General features: G+C 48.9%; 1 protein-coding gene across 1 annotated transcript; it reads right to left on the bottom strand.

The window, feature by feature from the left end:
• Positions 1-8,582: 8,582 nt before the first annotated feature.
• EIF1 (eukaryotic translation initiation factor 1) lies at positions 8,583-11,560 on the bottom strand. Its single transcript, XM_017509455.1, has 4 exons — positions 11,293-11,560; positions 10,429-10,592; positions 10,182-10,283; positions 8,583-9,441 (listed from the first exon to the last, which is right to left on the bottom strand). The coding sequence occupies exons 1-4, from the start codon at positions 11,321-11,323 to the stop codon at positions 9,397-9,399; spliced, it is 342 nt and encodes a 113-aa protein (XP_017364944.1). The 5' UTR covers positions 11,324-11,560; the 3' UTR covers positions 8,583-9,396.
• Positions 11,561-20,622: the final 9,062 nt, after the last annotated feature.

Here is a 20,622-nt window from a genome sequence, read left to right on the forward strand (position 1 = left end):
CTCACTGCAGCCTCAAACTCCTAGGTTCAAGCGATCCTCCTGCTTCAGCTTCCTGAGTAGCTGGGACTACAGACACATACCACCACACTGGCTTGCTTTCTTGTTTCAGTAAAATATACAGTATTTATTAGTGAGTCCCTGGGAGATCTACAAAATAAATAAATAAATAAATAAACGAACAAACGCTGTTTTGTTTTGTAGCTTTTCTTTCTTTCTTTCTTTCTTTTTTTTTTTTAAAGACGGGGTTTCACCATGTTGGTCAGGCTGGTCTTGAACTTCCGACCTCAGGTGATCCGCCTGCCTTGGCCTCCAAAGTGCTTGGATGACAGGCATGAGCCACCACACCTGGCCGTCACTTTTCTTTTGAGATGGAGTCTCACTCTGTCGCCCAGGCTGGAGTGCAGTGGTATGACCTTGGCTCCCTGCAACCTCCGCCTCCCGGGTTCAAGTGATTCTCCTGCCTCAGCCTCCTGAGTAGCTGGGATTACAGGTGGCTGCCACTGCACCCAGCTAATTATTTTGTAGTTGTTAGTAGAGATGAGGGTTCACCATGTTGGCCAGGCTGGTCTTGAACTCCTGACCTTATGATCCACCCGCCTCGGCCTCCCAAAATGCTGGGATTACAGGCGTGAGCCAGCACACTCAGGCTTTTGTCATTTTTTTTAAATGACAAAAGTCAAAATAGTCTTGGAATGGTATGATCACCACAGATTTGACTTTAAATGTGCTTTAGAGAAGGAAGAACCTGTCATATAATTTACCAACCAATTATCGTTTACTTAAAATTCCTAGCATAGTCCAGGCATGGTAGCTCACACCTGTAATCCCAGCACTTTGGGAGGCCAAGGCAGGAGGATCACTTGAGTCAAAGAGTTTGAGACCAGCCTGGGCAACATAGTGAGACCCTGTCTTTACTTAAATAAACACATAAAATAAAATTCCTTGCATACACCAGGAATATGATGAAAAACATCTAAAATTCTCAACTTGGTCCTCTAGATTGCTGATGTAACAGGGAAAAGGATCATTGGGTCCAAAAAATGTTGAGACTCGCTGAGAGAGATGGCAGCTGCTTGGCTGCAGGAAGCAAGACAGAAGACAGTCACGTGGGTGATGCTGAGTAGCTCGCCCGGCTTTATGATAGTTCCTGGAGGTGCATGTGACCTAGGGTTTCCCAACCTCGGCACTGTTGATATTTTGAGCCAGATAGTTATTTATGTGGGGTAAGAGGCTGCCCTGTGGATCACAGGATGTTCAGCAGCATCCCTGACCTCTTCTTACTGGATACCAGTATCACTCATCTCTTCTCTCCCACCCCCTCCCCAGGCAACTGACATTGTCTCCAGACTCAGAACTACTGATGCAATTCCAGCCTTTCCTTCCAGCTCTACCAAGTAGGGATGCAAAGGGGAGAGAGCTAGTCACATAATTTTTTTTTTATTTTTTGAGACAGAGTCTCGCTCTGTTGCCCAGGCTGGAGTGCAATAGCGTGTTCTTGGATCTCTGCAACCTCCGCCTCCCAGGCTCAAGTGATCCTCCTGCCTCAGCCTCCCGAGTAGCTGGGAGTAGAGACATGCGCCACCATGCCCAGCTAATTCTTTTGTATTTTTAATAGAGACGGGGTTTCAGCATACTGGCCATGCTGGTCTCAAACTCCTGACCTCGTGATCTGCCCGCCTTGGCCTCCCAAAGTGCTGAGATTATGGGCATTGAGCCACTGTGCCTGGCCTAGTCACATAATTTAAAAAAAAAAAAATTTTTTAAGAAGAGATGAGGGTTTCACTATGTTGCCCAGGCTGGTCTCGAACCCCTGACCTCAAGTGATCCGCCCACCTTGGCCTCTCAAAGTGCTGGGATTACAGGAGTGAGCAGCTGTGCCTGGCCCTAGCATGTCACATAATTATAGAGGGTAACTCTGTCAATTTGAAACTTCTCATAGTCTCACCCATTCATTCACCCAATAAATACTTATTCAGCACCTAGTATGTGCCAGATACTCTTGGAGGCACTGGGATACAGCCCTGGACAAAGGTTTCTGCCCACATGGAGCTTATGTTCTTGTGGGGAAAGACAGGCAAATCAAACAAATTACATTGTTGCCCTATCAATAAGTCACATAGTTGTGCTATGGAGAAAAAAGGCAGGAAGAAGAGAGACTGCGCTTCTCCCCGTCACAGGCCCGAAAGTGGCCGCTTCTAGACATAGCTGAAATGATTCAGTATTTATACGATGATTGTTTTAGCATCTGACTCCCCGACTCCAGCGCTGAAAACCCCGTGAGGAGTGTGGTTTCTCTTGCTCCACTGGGCCCCCACCTGGCACAGCGCCTGCTCCATGGGCGTGAATGAATGAATGAATGAATGAACACAGCAAAGAGCTGTCGATGGAGTCTGAACTTGGGAGAGATGTCATGGCTGGACATAGAACCTTAGGATCAGGAACACTGAAGACATAAACAAAGTCATGACATAGGGTGGGACCACCAAGGGAGAGGAGATGGTCAGGACAATCCCTGAGAGTGGAAGAAATGAGAGGCTTGAACAGGATGGGACAGCAAGGGTGCAGGTGCCTAACAGGAGACCTCACTGCATTCCAGTCTGGGCAACAGAGTGAGACTCTGCCAAAAGAAGAAAAAAAAAAAAAAAAAAGAAGTTAAAAATTGGTCAAGGGGCTCTTGATTGCAAAATTGCAAAGCTTGTGTACAGTAAATTGTTTTTACACTATTGCCACAAGGGGGCGCCATCGAGGCTGCTAAATAAGGAAGAGGGTCAGGTTCAGCTCTCCGAATATGCTACGTGTTTTTCTGGCTTATTCATAGAGCTGACAGCAATTAGAATAGGTTCTAAAGTCCTTTTGTAGCTTTCTGTGCAGTTTTAGCTGACCAGTTTTCATTTTGTCTTCATATCATTTTAAGAAACACTCAGTATGTCCTGGTGTGTTGCTGGAGATGGGAGCAGGAGGGCTGGGGGTCTGGGGGTGGGAGAGGGGGACTAAGGAGCAGAGAGCTGAGGGACCTTTTCACCATAATCAATCCTTTTTTTTTTTTTTTTAAGACAGAGTCTGGCTCTGTCGGCCAGGCTAGAGTGCAGCACTGTGATCTTGGCTCACTTCAACCTTTGCTTCCCAGGTTCAAGTGATTCTCCTGCCTCAGCCGCCTGAGTAGCTGGGACTACAGGCTCACGCCACCACACCCGGCTAATTTTTTTGATATTTTTAGTAGAGACGGGGTTTCACAATGTTAGCCAGGATGGTCTCCATCTCCTGACCTTGTGATCTGCCTACCTTGGCCTCCGAAAGTGCTGGGATTACTGATGAGAGCCACCATGCCTGGCTTTTTTTTTTTTTTTTTGTGAGACACAGTCTGGCCCTGTCACCCAGAATGGAATGCAGTGGCACCATCTTGCCCACCACCATATCCAGCTAATTTTATTCTTAGTAGAGACAGGTTTTCGTCATGTTGGCCAGGCAGGCCTCGAACTCCTGACTTCAACTGATCCGCTGGCCTTGGCTTCCCAAAGTGCTGGGATTACAGGCATGAGCCACCGCACCCAGCCAGTCTTCCAGGTGCCTTTTCGCCAGTGAGTGTGACTCTTTTTCTCTGCTCGAAATGCCTGGCTTCAGACAGCATCTCCTTCATGAAGCCTTCCTGGCCCGCTTGGCTGCAGATGGGCGTGGGGAAGATTTCCTAGTCCTGAGAACCTGTGACTCTTTGGGTCCCTTTCTGTCCTGTGTCAAGGCTGTGTGCTGGTCTTACATCTGCCTATCAGGCAGTCAGCTCCCTGAGTACAGGGGGTCTGCCTGACATGCCCCAAGTGTACTGCAGATACTAACCACTCAACAATCTCTGTAAAAATGAGTATTTATTTATTTCTGCTCCCGCTCTGCCGGGAAAATGAGTCACATAAATTGTGAATGTGCAGGTCCAGCTGGAGGGAGAAGTGGCACACAGGGAGTCTGGGGTTCTAGATGAGGCTCCACAACTTACTAACCTTGGGAATGTCCGCATCACATTGTTTTCTAAAGCAGCAAGTGGAGACAATATTTTTTTTCTGAGACAGTGTCTAACTCTGTCACCCAGGTTGGAGTGCAGTGGTGGGATCTCAGCTCACTACAACCTCTGCCTCCTGGGCTCCAGCCATCTTCCTACCTTGGCCTCCTGAGTACCTGGGACCATAGGCATGCACCACTATGCCTGGCTAATTTTTGCATTTTTTTTGTAGAGACGGGCTTTATCCATGTTGCCCATGCTAGTCTCAAACTACTGGACTCAAGCAATCTGCCTGCCTTGGCATCCCAAAGTGCTGGGATTACAGGCATGGGCCACCCGCACCTGGCCATCATGTCTTGTTAATTATGCTTTTCTTCATTCAGCCTGAGATAGGTTACATCAGTTGGATAAGGGTGCTCACCAACTTCCTCAGTTTTTTTTTTTTTGAGATGGAGTTTCACTGTTATTGCCCAGGCTGGAGTGCAATGGCACGTTCTCAGCTCACAACAACATCCGCCTCTCGGGTTTAAGTGATCCTCCTGCCTCAGACTCCCAAGGAGCTGGGACTACAGGCTTGTGCCAACACGCTTGGCTAAGTTTGTATTTTTTTTTTTTTTTTGAGACGGAGTTTCACTCATGTTACCCAGGCTGGAGTGCAATGGCGCGATCTCGGCTCACCGCAACCTCCGCCTCCTGGGTTCAGGCAATTCTCCTGCCTCAGCCTCCTGAGTAGCTGGGATTACAGGCACGCGCCACCATGCCCAGCTGATGTTTTGTATTTTTAGTAGAGACGGGGTTTCACCATGTTGACCAGGATGGTCTCGATCTCTTGACCTCGTGATCCACCCGCCTCGGCCTCCCAAAGTGCTGGGATTACAGGCTTGAGCCACCGCGCCCGGCCTTAAGTTTGTATTTTTAGTGGAGATGGGGTTTCTCCATGTTGGTCAGGCTGGTCTCAAACTCTCAACCTCACGTGATCCACCCGCCCCGGCCTCCCAAAGTGCTGGGATTACAGGAATGAGACACCTGGCCAACCTCCTCAGTTTTACATTCACAGATACTTGTTTTGCTTGGCTCCACAGAGCTGACTTAATAGATATTGATGGTTTAACTTGGAATAATCCCATCCTAGAGAGTTGGAGGGCCTTAAAAAGCATGAGATGGAACAGCCTAGCGTTCACAGCCTACAGCATAGAAGGAATTCTCTTCTCTTGCTGTTTCACCTTGATTGTGGTCTTTTGTGCATTTGGCCTCCAGCCTGTTCTAGAGGTTCCTCTAGGAAAAGCCCTTCCTTCTACTTTAAGGTCAAATCTTACTCATTTAAAGTATCACCCAACTATTTTGAACAATGCCACTGTATTTGGAGCCTTGGAGCCAAGTGCTAAATTATTTTGTGTTCATGAAACAGATCAGTGTTGTAGGACCTTTAACACAACAAGTTCCTGATGCTGGGGTTAGAATCACTGCTGTGGTTTGAATGTTTCCTCCAAAACCCATGTTGAAATTTAATTGCCAATGGAACAGTTATTGGAAGGTGGGGTGCCTTTTTTTTTGTTTTTTTGAGACAGGGTCTCACTCTGTCACCTGAGGTCGGGAGTTTGGGACCGGCCTGACCAACATGGAGAAACCCCATCTCTACTAAAAATACAAACTTAGCTCAGCGTGGTGGTGCAAGCCTGTAGTCCCAGCTCTGTGGGAGGCTGAGGCAGGACAATCGCTTGAACCCGGGAGGCGGAAGTTGTCGTGAGCTGACAGATGACAGCGCAAGACTGTCAAAAAAAAAAAAAAAAAAAAAGAACTGAGGAAGCTGGTGAGCACCCTCATCCAACTGATGTAACCTATCTCAGGCTGAATGAAGAAAAGCATAATTAAGGAGGCATGATGGCTGGGTGTGGTGGCTCATGCCTGTAATCCCAGCACTTTGGAAGGCCAAGGCAGGCAGATTGCTCGAGTCCAGGAGTTTGAAACAGCCTGGGTAACACGGCTAAACCCTGTCTCTACAAAAATTGGCTGGGTGTGGTGGTGCATGCCTATGGTCCCAGCTACTCGGGAGGCTGAGTGGCACAATCACAGCTCACTGTAGCCTTGGCCTCCTGGGCACCAGCAAGCCTCCTTCCTCAGCCTCCTGAGTAGCTGGGACTACAGGCATGTGCCATCATGTCTGGCTAATTTTTGCATTGTTTGTAGAGACAGGGTTTTGCCATGTGGCCCAGGTTGGTCTCAACTGATTCACCTCCTCAGCCTCCTGAAGTACCGTGCCTGGCCGAGGTGGGGCTTTTAAAAGGTAATTAGGTCCTGGGACTCTGCCTTCATGAATGAAGTGGGCCCACAACAGGAGTATAGATTTGGCCCCCATTTGCTCTCCAGCCCTTCCACCAGGTTATGATGCAGCAAGATGGCCCTCACGAGACGCCAGTGCCATGCCTTTGGACTTCCCTGCCTCCACAACTGTGAGCCAAATCCATCTCTATCCATTATGCAGTCTGTGGTATTGCAATACAATCATCACCCAGTTTTAGGGCAGTTGCCACAGGTTCAGCCTCTCACCAGCCTTCCTCTATACCTCACCTGGTTTTAGGCTGTTTCCTGACCTGGCCTCTAACCTAACTCACCCCTTGCGTACCCTTATCTACAAAATGGGCTGGCAGTAAACTTAGTAGTCTTGCATTCCTCACTGGTGGGGATACGTTTTGAGAAATGCATCGTTAGGTGATGTTGTGTTTTCTATGAACATTATCATGTACTTACACAAATTTAAGATGGTGCAGCCTGCTCCGCGCCTGGGTGTGTATGGTACAGCCTACTATGCGCCTGGGCTACAAACCTGTACCGCATGTTACTGAATGTTATAGGCCAGGAGTATCCTATCTTTTGGCTTCCTTGGGCCACACGTAAAATACAATAACAATAGTTGATAAGCTAAAAAAAAATTGCCAAAAAAATTTCATGTTTTCACAAAGTTTAAGAGTTTGTGTTTTTAAAAAAAAGGCTAACGCCCTTTTTGGCCTTAGCCCACCTGCACCCATGTGAATAAAAAAAAAAGAAAAAATAATGTGTGTTGGGCCACATTCAAAGCCATCCACACAAGCTTGCTGTAGGCCACTGTAGCACAGTGTTAAGCATCTGTGTATTTGAACACATTAAAGGTACAGGGTGAGGCACAGAACTGCTTGAGCCAGGGGTGCGGAGGTTAGCCAGCCAATATTGCCCCACTGCATTCTAGCCTGGGCAACAGAGCAACAGTCTCAAAACAAAACAATATTTATCACGCCACTGCACTCTAGTCTGGGCAACAGAGCAAGATGCCATATCAAAAAAAAAAAACACCAAAAAACCCAAAAAACCACCCCCCAAAATGCATTATAATCTTATTGTAGCAAAGCTATGTATGAGGCTCATTGTTGAATGAAGCATCCTTAGAAAGCACGTGACTACATCCAGATATGCGTGCTGGGAGTCTTTTTTTGTTTTGTTTTTGAGACTGATTTTCGCTTGTTGCCCAGGCTGGAGTGCAATGGTGCAATCTTGGCTCACCACAACCTCTGCCTTCTGGGTTCAAGATTCTCCTGCCTCAGCTTCTCGAGTAGCTGGGATTATAGGCATACACCATCATAGCCGGCTAATTTTAGTTTGTAGAGACAGTGTCTCCATGTTGGTCAGGCTGGTCTCGAACTCTCGACCTCAGATGATCCGCCCTCCTCGGCCTCCTGAAATGCTGGGATTACACGTGAGCCACCACACCAAGCGTGGGAGAACTTTTTAAACTAAATTAATGGACCCAGGAACAGAACTTGGTCTTTTACTTGCCACTCATTGTCCTTTATGAGGGATGGCCTCCTAACACTTCAGCTCTTCAAATACTACAAACTCAGTACCCAGAGTACACACACTCCTAGCAATTTGAGGATCTTAACCCACAGCATGACTGTCCTTGTTACAGAGCCTGCATCTCCTTCCATTCTGTGCCCTTAAACCAAGGCTGTTACTGAGGGGACTCCAAGGTTTCCAAGCAACCTACTCTATCAAAGTTCCTCCACAGCTAACATTGATAGCCCAGAGACCAATGCATCATTCAGGCTGTTGGCGGCCAAGAATCTCAGCCATGCAGCCCCTTATTCCAAAACACTGATAAACAGGACAGCATGACTCTGGGTAAATGCTTGCAAAAATAGTTGACCTGCTGAGCAGCGTGGCTCACGCCTGTAATCCCAACACTTTGGGAGGCCGAGGCAGGTGGGATTGCTTGAGGCCAGATGTCCAAGACCAGCCTGGCCAAAATGGTTAAACCCCGTCTCTACTAAAAACACAAAAATCAGTGCCCATAATCCCAGCTACTAGGGAGGATGAGGCATGAGAATTGCTTGAACCCGAGGCAGAGGTTGTAGTAAGTGATTGTGCCACTGCACTCCACCTCAAAGAGACAAAAAAAATTCAGTTGACTAGAGAGGGACAAGCTCATAAAGGTTTTCTTGGCCAAGTTCAGGCCCCTGTTGAGAAGCTGTGGGTACAGACATACTCTCCACTGCTAATTTCTGTAGTTCCTTTATATTTACAAGATCGACTATATATATATAAATAGAATCTGCAAGTCAGGTATTTCTGAAAACAAGTTTTATTTAAATAAGGGTTTAAATACATTACACATAACATTAAAACTGAAAGGGAAAAAAACCAAAAACCAGTTTGTTACTTCACATGGCATTAGGCAGCCACTGCTATTAAGGTGCAAGCTCTACAGCTAGCTACATGACTCATCAGTTTCAGATTTGTTCCCTTGTCAAAAGTTTAACTCTGATAGAAGGTTAGCCTCACATTCTGATGTTTGGACATCCCTTAGCTAGGATACGTCTAGTCAAACAGACCTTTGTGGCAAGCCAGATGTCCTATCATCTCACTAGAGGGAAGGGGGCCTCTCTGAACTCTGACCAGGTCAGGCTGGAGACACCAGGGGATCTTCTACCACCAGAGGCTCCCTTCTAGTGGTACAGCTGCTGGTGCTGCCTTACCCCATCCTCTCCTTTCAGATTCACTGAGGACTGTTCAGGTGGTAACATTCTCTTAGGGCAGGGAACTCTGCAGAGGGAGAGCGGAGGAGCTTCTGGCCATGGTTGTCTGTGATCTCAGGGCTCTGGGTTTGGCTGAATCATGATGGTACTGCTTGGTTTCAAGCTTGACACTACCAGGCACCTACTGCTTGACCTCTGTTTAAATGAGGGACTTCAAGACTAAACAGCATGGCTCTTTTCAGTTTATTGCATGAAGGAGTTACACTAGTCCAAGTTAAAAGCGGACCCCAAATGGTTACATTATACAAGCTGTGAGGTTTTTAAACTTGTGACAAGGGACAGAAGGGAAATTCTACTCATTGCAAGGAAATCCTCACTTAAGCTTCAGTGAGCCACAAGCACTTAAAACCCATGAACCTTCAGCTGATCGTCCTTAGCCAGTCCAATCTGAAAAAACAAAAAGGCAAAGTTTTAAATGGTGGACAGGGAGTGTTAAAGGCTCCATTTCTAATGGCAACAACCCTGCCTTCCTGCTACTACACCGTCCAAGAGCCAGGGGTGCACACAATGGCTCAACGGAGGGTCCTCAGTTAAGAGCCACCTTTTTTGAACACCCAGTGCCTTCCAAGATTCTGAAGTAGAGAATGAGACTTGTCAGATATCTGAAATCTCTTCAATTATATCAAGAGATGACAATATAGTATTTTAGTATTAATACTCAGGAAATTCATTTTTAAAACCTCATATCCGTACAAATACAGAAACAAGCCAGCATTTAGCTTATTTTGCAATATATCTGTGCGCTACTGAAATTTGCATCTGTAAAGTAGATCCACACAAACAGTAAATCGAAGGCAGATAAGTTCCTTCTACCTTTTTTTAAATATAAGAGAAATAAGTTGGCCGGGTGTGGTGGCTCACACCTGTAATCCCAGCACTTTGGAAGCCAAGGCAGGTGGATCATGAGGTCAAGAGATCGAGACCATCCTGGCCAACATGGTGAAACCCCGTCTTTATTAAAAAAACAAACAAACAAAAAAAAACAAAAAAAAAAACCATAAGTCTATGTACTTTAAAACCCAACTGTGGTTTTGCTCAGCCTTAGCCAACTTTTATGCCCCCAGCAGAAACTAATAGCATCTAAAATTTACCAGTAGAGAGGCACAATCAAGAGTGACTGAACTCACCTCTACGAGGAACTGGCATATGTTCTTGCGTTGGTCACCCTGTAGCTGAATTACTTCTCCATATTCTGGATGCTCAATTACAGTACCATTGCAGGCAAACTTCTGCAAGCAAAAAGGAAACAAAATAAATTAGGCCGAGCAAGAGCATGAATACATTTATACCCCTCTGCTAACAATACAACACAACGGGCACCCCCTTGTGGACAAATCCATTTATGACTTTTCCGCAATCTCACTTAAGACCTACCTTCTTAAACGCCTTCACTAGTTTCTTTTTATCGTAATCATCAGCGATCCCTTGGACAGTAGTAAGGGTCTTCCTGCCGTTTCTCTGTTGAATTCTTATATGGATATAATCCTCAGTGCCAGCAGGAAGCAGGTCATCACCCTTACTTGCATCAGCAAAGGGGTCTGAAAAGAAAGGTTAAGCTCGTTCAGAGCTGTCAAGGCTCAGATGCAAGTGCCATCCCCCCAGATATTTTGCGTATGCAGAAAATAACAATGAAATCGACAGTGCTTGGGTGAGGCCGAATGAGTTCTTTGCTGGCTCTCCCTGAGCAGGTCAGTCAGGGACGGCCGGCTTCCTCAGACTCGGGGAACGCCCGGACCTCCCCCTCTGCCTGGGAAGCCGATCACGTGTCGAGGGAGCCCGGGCTGGCAGGCGGTGCCCCACCCGGCTGATGCAACCCGCCGGAACCCGAGCTACCGAGGCGGGGCCAAGCCTCATTCCCATTGGTGCACACGCCTGCCACTTAAGAGCTGGCACCGCCTTTCCCTTCGGCTCCGTGACAACGGCTGGTGACGTAACGGACAGGACGCAAGGGTGGTGGGAAGGGCGGGTGTGGCCTGAAGAAATCCAGGAGCCATTAGTAAATGCGCCACCGAGACGCCGAGCCCGCCCAAGAGCTGATCTCCCACCCGCTCCTTCCGGTCGCGCTCAGGGTCCGACCCCGGGGCCCAGGCCTCGATCCCGCTGCCCTGCAACCCTGGACATCTTTTCCCTGCCCGAGCTTACGAAGGCCCGAAGGGCTTGGCAGCTTCCCGGAACCCGTCTCCGGGCCCGGAAGGCCCCGCTGCCCCACCCGAGCCTGCGACCTTCCCTGTAGCTTACCGAAAGAGTGGAGGTTCTGGATAGCGGACATACGATACGATTCCTTTTCCTCGGTGGAAACGGCCTGCGGAAGGCGGCAGCGGCGGGAGAAGGCGGGCAGGGGGGACGGAACGTCGGGAAGCGAGGGGGCTCAAGGGGGAGGCTGCTGAGTCCTCGGCGGCGGCTCAGTGACTGGGGCAGAGGGGCGGTGCCTGTGTTCACTTATATAGCCGCCCCTGTGACGCCAGCACGCTGCCCTCACGTCCCGGCCCCACCCACGGTGTCGTGCCCCAAGTGCCCATGCGGCGCCGCTTCCAATTGGTTCGAGGGCGGGGACACGGGATGGCGCTTGCGCAGGAAGTCTGCGGCAGGAGGGCGTCCTCTTGACTCTAGGAGAGGTGGGAGGGGGAGGGAAAGCTTGATCTGTCTCGGCGCCTGCGCAGTGCGGGTGGACGGTGTCTGGGCTGTCGAAAAAACCGGCCACGGTTTCGAGCGCGCCTACGCACTGTGTCCTTTGGTACGTTCCACTTTCTTGACCCTGTTGCATCGCTGCCTGCTCGAAAAGCGGTGTTTCATAGGTTAGATGGACATTCCTTAGAGGGGATTTAGATGCTGAACCTCCCAAACAGGATAAATCCCCGCTGTGTCAAACCCACCTACCTACCCACCCTACTGAGCCACAGCGGGATTTAGGGCGGCACTTTGATTAATCGAAATAGAATAATATAATCAAAACGGTAACCGCATAATTTAGATTGCCATTTAGACTATTCTAAAGTGGTTTAATCTAAATTTTTCATTTAGATTAGATTAATCCATCTAAGGAAAGTGTGCCCAGCTCATTGGCATGAGTTCAAGGGATAGTAACTGGCTCTGGCCCCCGCCCCCCCGAGAATAATTCTGGCACCAGAGGGTGTCCTTTATGTCGCACAGCTTGTGTGGAGTAGAGCCTTTCCAGAGCTTAGATGAAGTATTTCCTTCAAAGCAGTCAACCTTTCTTGCTTTCAGTTTATTTATTTCAACACTCTCAGTTGCAGGGGTAAGTGGAGTGGTGAAAAGAGACGCGGGGTTGCCGGACGTGGTGGCTCACGCCTGTAATCGTAGCACTTTGAAAGGCCGATGTGGGCGGATCACCTGAGATCAGGAGGTTGATCACCCAGCCTGGCCCACGTGGTGAAATCCCGTCTTCACTAAAAATATGGAAATTAGCCAGATGCTGTGGCGAGTGCCAGTAATCCCAGTTACTCGGTAGGCTGAGACACAAGAATTGTTTGAACCCTGGAAGAGGAGGCTGCAGTGAGCCGAGATGGTGCCACTGCACTCCAGACTGGGCAACAGAGCAAGACTCTCTCTTTCAAAAAACAAACAAACAAAAAACAGATAATGACATTGTGATTGGTGCCATAAAGGAGATAAACAGGGTGATGTAACAGGGCTGGGCTCCTTCAGATGGGGTGGTCAGAGAAGGCCTCTGGGGAGGCAACATTCCAGCTGACAGAGAGGGTAGGAAGGAGTCCACTGTGGGGCAGGGCATGTGCCTGCCAGGGGAAAAGTTCTGAGTGAGGAAAAGCTAGGTGTGCCTGATATACATATGTATATATATGTGTGTATGTATATGTGTGTGTATATATATGTGTGTATATATAGATACATATATAAAGACAAGGTCCCTGTCACCCAGGCTGGAATGCAGTGGCACCATCGAGGCTTACTGCAGCCTCAGCCTCCAGGGCTTAAGCGATGCCGCCCGCCTTGGCCTCCCAAAGTGCTGGGATTACAGGCAGGAGCCACTGTGCCTGGCCTGATAGTTTGTTTTGATTCTTTTTTATTTTTTTTTCCTACTTGTTTTCTGAATTGATTCTGTATTTACTAAATAAACTTGATTAATAGTGTAGTTTCCTTGACATCAGGAAGGAGGAACCATGGCCGGGTCATGGGCATCCCAGTCTCATGGTCATCGCTGTTTGAGAAGCTATGGACCCAGCCTGCCAACTTGGGAACCTTTACACTCACAGACGTGGTTCTGCTGGAAAGGGTTTGGGGAGAGAGTGTGAATGAATGAATCGGAGCTGTCCTTTCCAGTGTTCATGCAATATTTTGTTATACTAAAAATTTTTTTCGAGACAGAATTTCACTTTTTCGTCTAGGCTGGAGTGAAGTGGTATGATCTTGGCTTACCGCAACCTTCACCTCCTGGGTTCAGGCTATGCTTCTGCCTCAGCCTCCCGAGTAACTGAGATTATAGGCAGGTGCCACCATCCCTGGCTAATTTTTGTGTTTTTGGTACAGATGGGGTTTTACCACATTGCCCAGGCTGGTCTTGAACTCCTGATCTCAAGTGATCTGCCCACCTCAGCCTTCCAAAGTGCTGGGATTACAGGCATGAGCCATCACACCTGGCCAAGACTCAGTTCTTTTTTTTTTTTGAGACAGGGTCTGGCTTTGTCACTTAGGCTAGAGTGCAGTGGTACCATTATAGCTTACTGCAGCCTTGAACTCCTGGGCTTAAGCGATCCTTCTGCCTCAGCCTCCTGAGTAGCTGGGACTACAGGCATGTGCCACCATGGCCAGCTAATTTTTAGTAGAGATGAGGTCTCACTATGTTGCCCAGGCCGGTCTTGAACTCCTAGGTTCAAGTAAGCCTTTACCTTGGCCTTCCAAAGTGCTGGGATTACAGATGTGAGCTACCACACTGGACCTGAGACTCAGTTCTTGACTTGCCACTGGCTTTGTGGGTGACCTGATTTACCCCTCAGGGCTTCAGTTGTATGCTCCATAAAAGGAGAACAGGGTGATCTCTTCCCAGGTCTAAAGTCTGAAGCTCTGTTCTCCCAGGTTGGGAGCATTTCCAGAAGGGTCTTCTGAAGTCCATCTTCCAGTGTGGGAGGTTGTCCCAGCCCCAGGAGCCTGAGGAGAATTAGTTTGAAAGTGACATGCATGCCTGCTGTTAATGCTGGCCATTACTGTGCTCCTGGCTCTGAGGTGCTGTCACCTGGGCAGCCAAGGTCAGGGTACAAAGCACAGGCTCCAGAGTGTCTGTATCTGAATATCTTCTCCATCTTGCTGCCTGGACTACTTAGCCCCTCCCAGCCTGCATTTTTCTCCTCTGTATGACAGAGACAATAATGCCCCTCTCATAGGCTCTTGAGGAGATTTAAAGAGGAGGCTATGTACAGCAGGATAAAAATATAAAGTTATGAAACCACTAAATAGATTATGCCAGTTTCCCACAGGGGAAGGGAGAGAGAGAGCCTCAGAGAGCAGCAGAGGACAGGAGCGAACCCTCTGAATGAGGATGGGGCAGAGGTGGGCACCTCTCCATGGTGTTCCTTGGGATGTGATAAAGGCATGGCTGTGTGGGACACCTTGGGACCCTCGACCCCAATAAGATTCTCCAAGGCCACCGACGTGGCGTGGAAGCAGCAGACTCTTCCTCCAGGAACGGATTGCATCCTCTGGAGAAATAGACATCTCCATGGTAACCGAGGCAGATGGATGATCTGGTCTAGGAGCTCCTTGTAGCTCTGGTGCTCCAGAAAACCCCGTGAGCGAGAGAGAATCCTGGGAGGGCTGGAGCCCCTGTCATATCCAAGGCTGGATTTCTGAGCAGCCCAGCAGGATGTTAATTGGCAAAAATCTCGCTTGATTTAAAGCAAGTCCAATGAATGCTGTATTTCTTGCATTTCTTATTTGGGACCTACCACCCACATATGTAAGTGACTAGAATAGTTCCCTCTCCCCCGCTCCCATGCACATAGAAGATCTCAACGATTGAAGGCTGCTATTCTTACCACTTGGAAAAGGAGGGAGACCTGGGCCTGCTACAGCTTGACCCACAGCCTGCACAGGGTGAATTGTGAGATGTGTAAGTCAGGCATCAGCCAGGGTTCTGCTGGCAGTACATCACTTCTTCACACCTGCCCAGGGCACATGCTGGCAAGGGACATGGGGGAACCTTTTTTTTGAGATGGAGTCTTGCTTTGTCACCCAGGCTAGAGTGCAGTGGCATGATCTTGGCTCACTGCAATCTCTGCCTCCTGGTTCAAGCGATTCTCCTGTCTCAGCTTCCCGAGTAGCTGGGATTACAGGCGCAGGCCACCATGCCAGACTAATTTTTGTATTTTTAGTAGAGACAGGGTTTCACCATCTTGGCCAGGCTGGTCTCAAACTCCTGACCTTGTGATCCCCCTGCCATAGCCTCCCAAAGTGCTGGGATTACAGGTGTGAGCTGCTGCTCCTGGCCTTTTTTGGTTTGTTTGTTTTTTGAGACGGTGTCTCGATCTGTTGCCCAGGCTGGAGTACAGTGGCACCATCTTGGCTCACTGCAACCTCCACTTCCCTGGCTCAAGTGATTCTCCTGCCTCAGCCTCCCAAGTAGCTGGCATTACAGGTGTGCGCCACCACGCCCAGCTAATTTTTGTATTTTTAGTAGAGATGGGGTTTCACCATGTTGGCTAAGCTGGTTTTGAACTCCCGACCTCAAGTGATCTGCTGACCTCGGCCTCCCAAAGTGTTGGGATTACAGGTGTGAGTCACCATGCCACATCCAGCCTGACGTGGGGAAGCCTTATGGGGTGCCAGAAATGATCTCCCTGTTGATCTGGGTGGCCGAAACCTGTTGAGCCAGTGTGTGTTTGGTGCGCATGGTGGTTATATTTTATCCTCACCTTCCAACCCGGTCAGCCTTTCTTCTTGTTCTCACTTTCCCTCCCCTTGCCAGGGACCCACTTACACCAACCCACGGCAGAGACTCAGCTCAGTTCCTCTTTGCCTGTTTGCTGGCAGAGTGTCTGCTTTCCCCATCCTGCTTCCCACTCCTTCACCCCCTCTCTTTCCTCCTCTTTTGGAGAGTCCTGTAGGAGCTCCTATAGATGGGGCAAAGCTTCATTTAGGAAGGGAGTTAAAGTCCAGAGCCCTTGGTTCCTCTCTCCCAGGCAGGGCCATCCAGGTGGCCCAGCTGCGACCTCCACCGCCGAGGTGGGTGGGAGAGGTTATAAAGTGCAGCCTGGGCCGGTGGAGGAGGTGGAGAAGGCCAGGCCCAGCATCTGGCCTCAAGGAGCCCACAGCCCCCCGAGGGTTCAGACCCTGCTGCAAGGAACCAGGAGCCTAGGAGTGTGGAGGAGGTGCCAGGCACAGGTGCACAGAGGGGTCCGGTGTTCTGACTGGGCACTGGGGGAGGTGTCCTCTAGCTGAGGGTGGGTGGACATTGCAGATGGAGGGAAGAGCATTAGACATTTGATGGCAATCATTTTGGGTCTGGCCCGTCTTCTGGGACAAGCTCGCAGGTGTGTTTGGGTGGAGCAATCTGCCTTGGTCCTAGGCACAGGTCCTCCAGCCCTCCTTTTATTTCATTTCATTTCATTTTTTCTTTTTTCTTGCCCCCCATCCCCCTTAATTTTTTATTTTTATGTTTTTGAGACAGAGTTTTGCTCTTGTTGCCCAGGCTGGAGTGCAATGGCACAGTCTCGGCACACCGCAACCTCCGCCTCCTGGGTTCAAGTGATCTCCTGCCTCAGCCTCCTAAGTAGCTGGGATTACAGGCATGTGCCACCATGCCCTGCTAATTTTTTGTATTTTTAGTAGGGATGGGGCTTCACCGTCTTGGCCAGGCTGGTCTTGAACTCTTGACCTTGTGATCTACCCACCTCGGCCTCCCAAAGTGCTGGGATTACAGGCTTGAGCCACCGCGCCCGGCCTCATTTTATTTTTTAAGCTTATGTAACTCATATAAGGCCTGTCTCCAAGAGTTTATCCACTGGCAATTGAGCAGCAAGACTCCTCAAGTCCTTCTCTTTCACTGCGAGAGGACAAGAGGAAATGCAGAGAGGGCTGGTGCTGTGTGGTGATAACCCTCACCAGTTGGGACACCCTGCTGGTCTGATCCCCTTTCAGCCACGCCTCTGCACACCCCCAGCACTCAGTTGTCCCCAGTGTGCAGCTCTGGCCCCAAGCATGTGTCACCTGGAAATGACTCTTTGGGCAGCTTCCGTTATCCTCTGCACCCACCCATCTTCCCCAAATTAAATCTAACAAAGGGCCATGGCAGGCACAGGCCACATGTGGTCTCTGAAACTTGGAAATGGGGCCAGTCTGAATGAGGATGCAGTGTAAGTGTAAAAACACACAGGGCCCTGAAGAATGAACAAAACTGTAAAAGCTCACAATGCTTTTTATTATATTTTATTTTTTTTGAGACAGCCTTGCTCTGTTATCCAGGATGTAGTGCAGTGGTGTGATCTCGGCTTACTGCAACCTCTGTCTCAGCTCAAGTGATCCTCCCACCTCAGCCTCCTGAGTAGCTGAGAATACAGGTGTGTGCCACCATGCCTGGCTAGTTTTTGTGTTTCTGTAGAAACAGGGTTTTAGCATGTTGGCCAGACTGGTCTCAAACTCCTGGGCTCAAATGATCTGCTGCCTCAGCCTCCCAAGTTGTTGGGATTACAGGGGCGAGCCATAACACCCATCCTTCACAATACTTTTTATATGGATTACATATTGAAATAAGAATATTTTGGATCTATTAGGTTAAAAAAATATTAACATTAATTTCACCTGTTTCTTTTTTGTTTGTTTTTGTTTTTGAGATGGAGTCTCGCTCTATTGCCCAGACTGGAGTGCAATGGCACGATCTCGGCTCACTGCAACCCCGCCTCCTGGGTTCAAGCGATTCTCCTGCCTCAGCCTCCTGAGTAGCTGAGATCACAGGCATATACCACCTAATTAGCCCGGCTAATTTTTGTATATTTCAGCATGTTGGCCAGGCTGGTCTCAAACTCCTGTGCTCAAGCGATCCACCTGCCTCAGCCTCCCAAATTGTTGGGATTACAGACATGAGCCACTGCACCCAGCCTTCACGACACTTTTTATATGGGTTATTGTTAAGAGAAGAATATTTGGGATCTATTAGGTTAAAGTATATTATTAAGTTAATTTCGCCTGTTTCTTTTTAAAGAAATGTGTCCCCTGGGGGATCTGAAGTTGCATGTGTGGTGTGCATTCTGTTCCTACTGGACAGTTCTGCTCAGCAGGATGCTTGACTGAAGCATGCCCGCTGGCGCACACATGGCAGGCCGTGGTCACAGGAATGGCTGTTCTTTCCAGCCTTCTCCTCTGCCACCACCTGCCTCATTTCCTGGTCTCCTGCTCCCTCCTCCACCCTCTCTAGTTCCCAGCGATTTCGCTCTGCTGTGAGCTTGCATACTTCCCTCCCTGCTCCCAGTTTAGAAGACAGCTTGGTGATGGTCATCTGTACCAAAGCCTGGCCAGGGGTGTGTGGAGGGGACTTTTTCCTCCTCTAGTGGCTTATTGAGTATTCACCCACCCAAACTGGCTCCCTTCCTGGGCCAAGAAGGTGAAGTTCTCTCCTCTTTTCACTAGCCTAGCCCAAGCCGACCCTCCCGCTGGTCAGTGGACAGATGCTGCCATCTGAGCATGCACCAGGGTAGTGGGGGCATCGATTTCATTCTTTGCCCCAGACAGCTTAGCAGCTGTCCCTCTAACATAGGTAAGACTCTTTCTGAGAGGAGTTTTGCACAGTACATTTTATTTCATTTTTTACAGTGGTTGGGCACTTGCTACGAGTTTAGCTGAGTGTTTCACACGCTGTCCCACAGAATCCTGACAAATTGGTCCTTCTGCAGACAGAGACCTGGCAGGGTGGCGATGGTGGCCGTTTTCCTGCTAAGCTGCTTGGCCACCCAAGATGGACCAGGATTCCTGAGCGAGGAACCTCTGGGATGATTCTTCCCTCATAAAGGGGTGATGTTTTCTTTATGGAGGCCAGCAATTCAGGGCATGCACCCCAATTCTCTCCAGAACTCCGAAGTGTCCTGCATGTTTGGAGAGTGAGTCTGGGAGGCTGGTGCTGCTGTGGACAATCTTGCAGCACACAGTATGAGATTCAAGCAAATTTCCATCCTTCCTTCCTTCCTTCCTCTTTCTCTCTCTTTCTCTCTTTCTTTCTTTCTTTCTTTTTTTTTTGGAGATGGAGTCTCGCTTTTGTTACCCAGGCTGGAGTGCAATGGCGCGATCTCGGCTCACCGCAACCTCTGCCTCCTGGGTTCAGGCAATTCTCCTGCCTCAGCCTCCCGAGTAGCTGGGACTACAGACACACACCACCATGCCCAGCTAATTTTTGTATTTTTAGTAGAGACGGGGTTTCACTTTGTAGACCAGGATGGTTTCGATCTCTTGACCTCGTGATCTACCCGCCTTGGCCTCCCAAAGTGCTGGGATTATAGGCGTGAGCCACCGCGCCTGGCCCTCTCTCTCTCTCTCTCTCTCTCTCTCTCTCTCTTCCTTCCTTCTCTTCTCTTCTCTTCTCTTCTCTTCTCTTCTCTTCTCTTCTCTTCTCTTCTCTCTCTCTGTCTCTTTCTTTCTCACTCCCTTCCTTCCCCCTTTCCCTTCCTTCTTCCCTTCGTCTTGAGACAGGGTCTCACTATGTTCCCCAGGCTGGTCTTGAACTCCTGGGCTCAACCAATCCTCCTTCTTTGGCCTCCCAAAGTGCTGGGATTACAGGTGTGAGCTGCCACCCCTGGCTTCAAACAAATTTTGGATTTTAATTTCTCTATTTGAGCAAACCATGGCTAAGCCCTGACTGACAGGTGCTGTGATGGGCACATTCTGCCTTTGAGGAGCTTGAAATTGGGTCAGAGAGATCAACACGGTTCAGTCTTTTTTTTGGGGGGGATGGAGTCTTGCTCTGTCACCTAGGCTGGAGTGCAGTGGCATGATCTTGGCTCACTGTAACCTATGCCTCCTGAGTTCAAGCGATTCTCCCACCTCAGCCTCCTGAGTAGCTGGGATCACAAGCATCCACCATGATGCCCAGCTAAGTTTTATATTTTTAGTAGAGACGGGGTTTTGCCATGTTGGCCAGGCAGGTCTTGAACTCCTGACCTCAGGTGATCTGCCCACCTTGCCCTTCTTAAGTGCTGGGATTACAGATGTGAGCCACTGTGCCTGGCGAGAACTGTTACTTTCTTTTACAGCTGAGGATGTTACCCAGTGTAATGCCTGCGTGACATAGGTGAATTTCTGCCCTGCCTTAATTCTGCTTATCTTTAGGAAACAGGATGCCTGAGGTTAAAAGCTCCCCCTCCTGCCCAAACTGGCTAGGATGTGTGGGTGGTGCCCACATGAGCTGCCTTGGCAGGCAGCTCACATGACTGCTGAAGAACCTCTTAACTTCATTATAACTAATTTCTGTGCTAAATGACACTCCCACCAGCACCATGACAGTTAACAGTCACCATGACAAAGACAGGAAGAAACCATAAAAGCACAAAAAGGAAGACGGCACTCCAATTTCAAGTTCTCCACCCATTCCCAGAAAAGAAATGAATATTCTTC

This window comes from Cebus imitator, unplaced genomic scaffold, assembly GCF_001604975.1.
Source record: "Cebus imitator isolate Cc_AM_T3 unplaced genomic scaffold, Cebus_imitator-1.0 Scaffold415, whole genome shotgun sequence".
NCBI lineage: Eukaryota > Metazoa > Chordata > Mammalia > Primates > Cebidae > Cebus > Cebus imitator.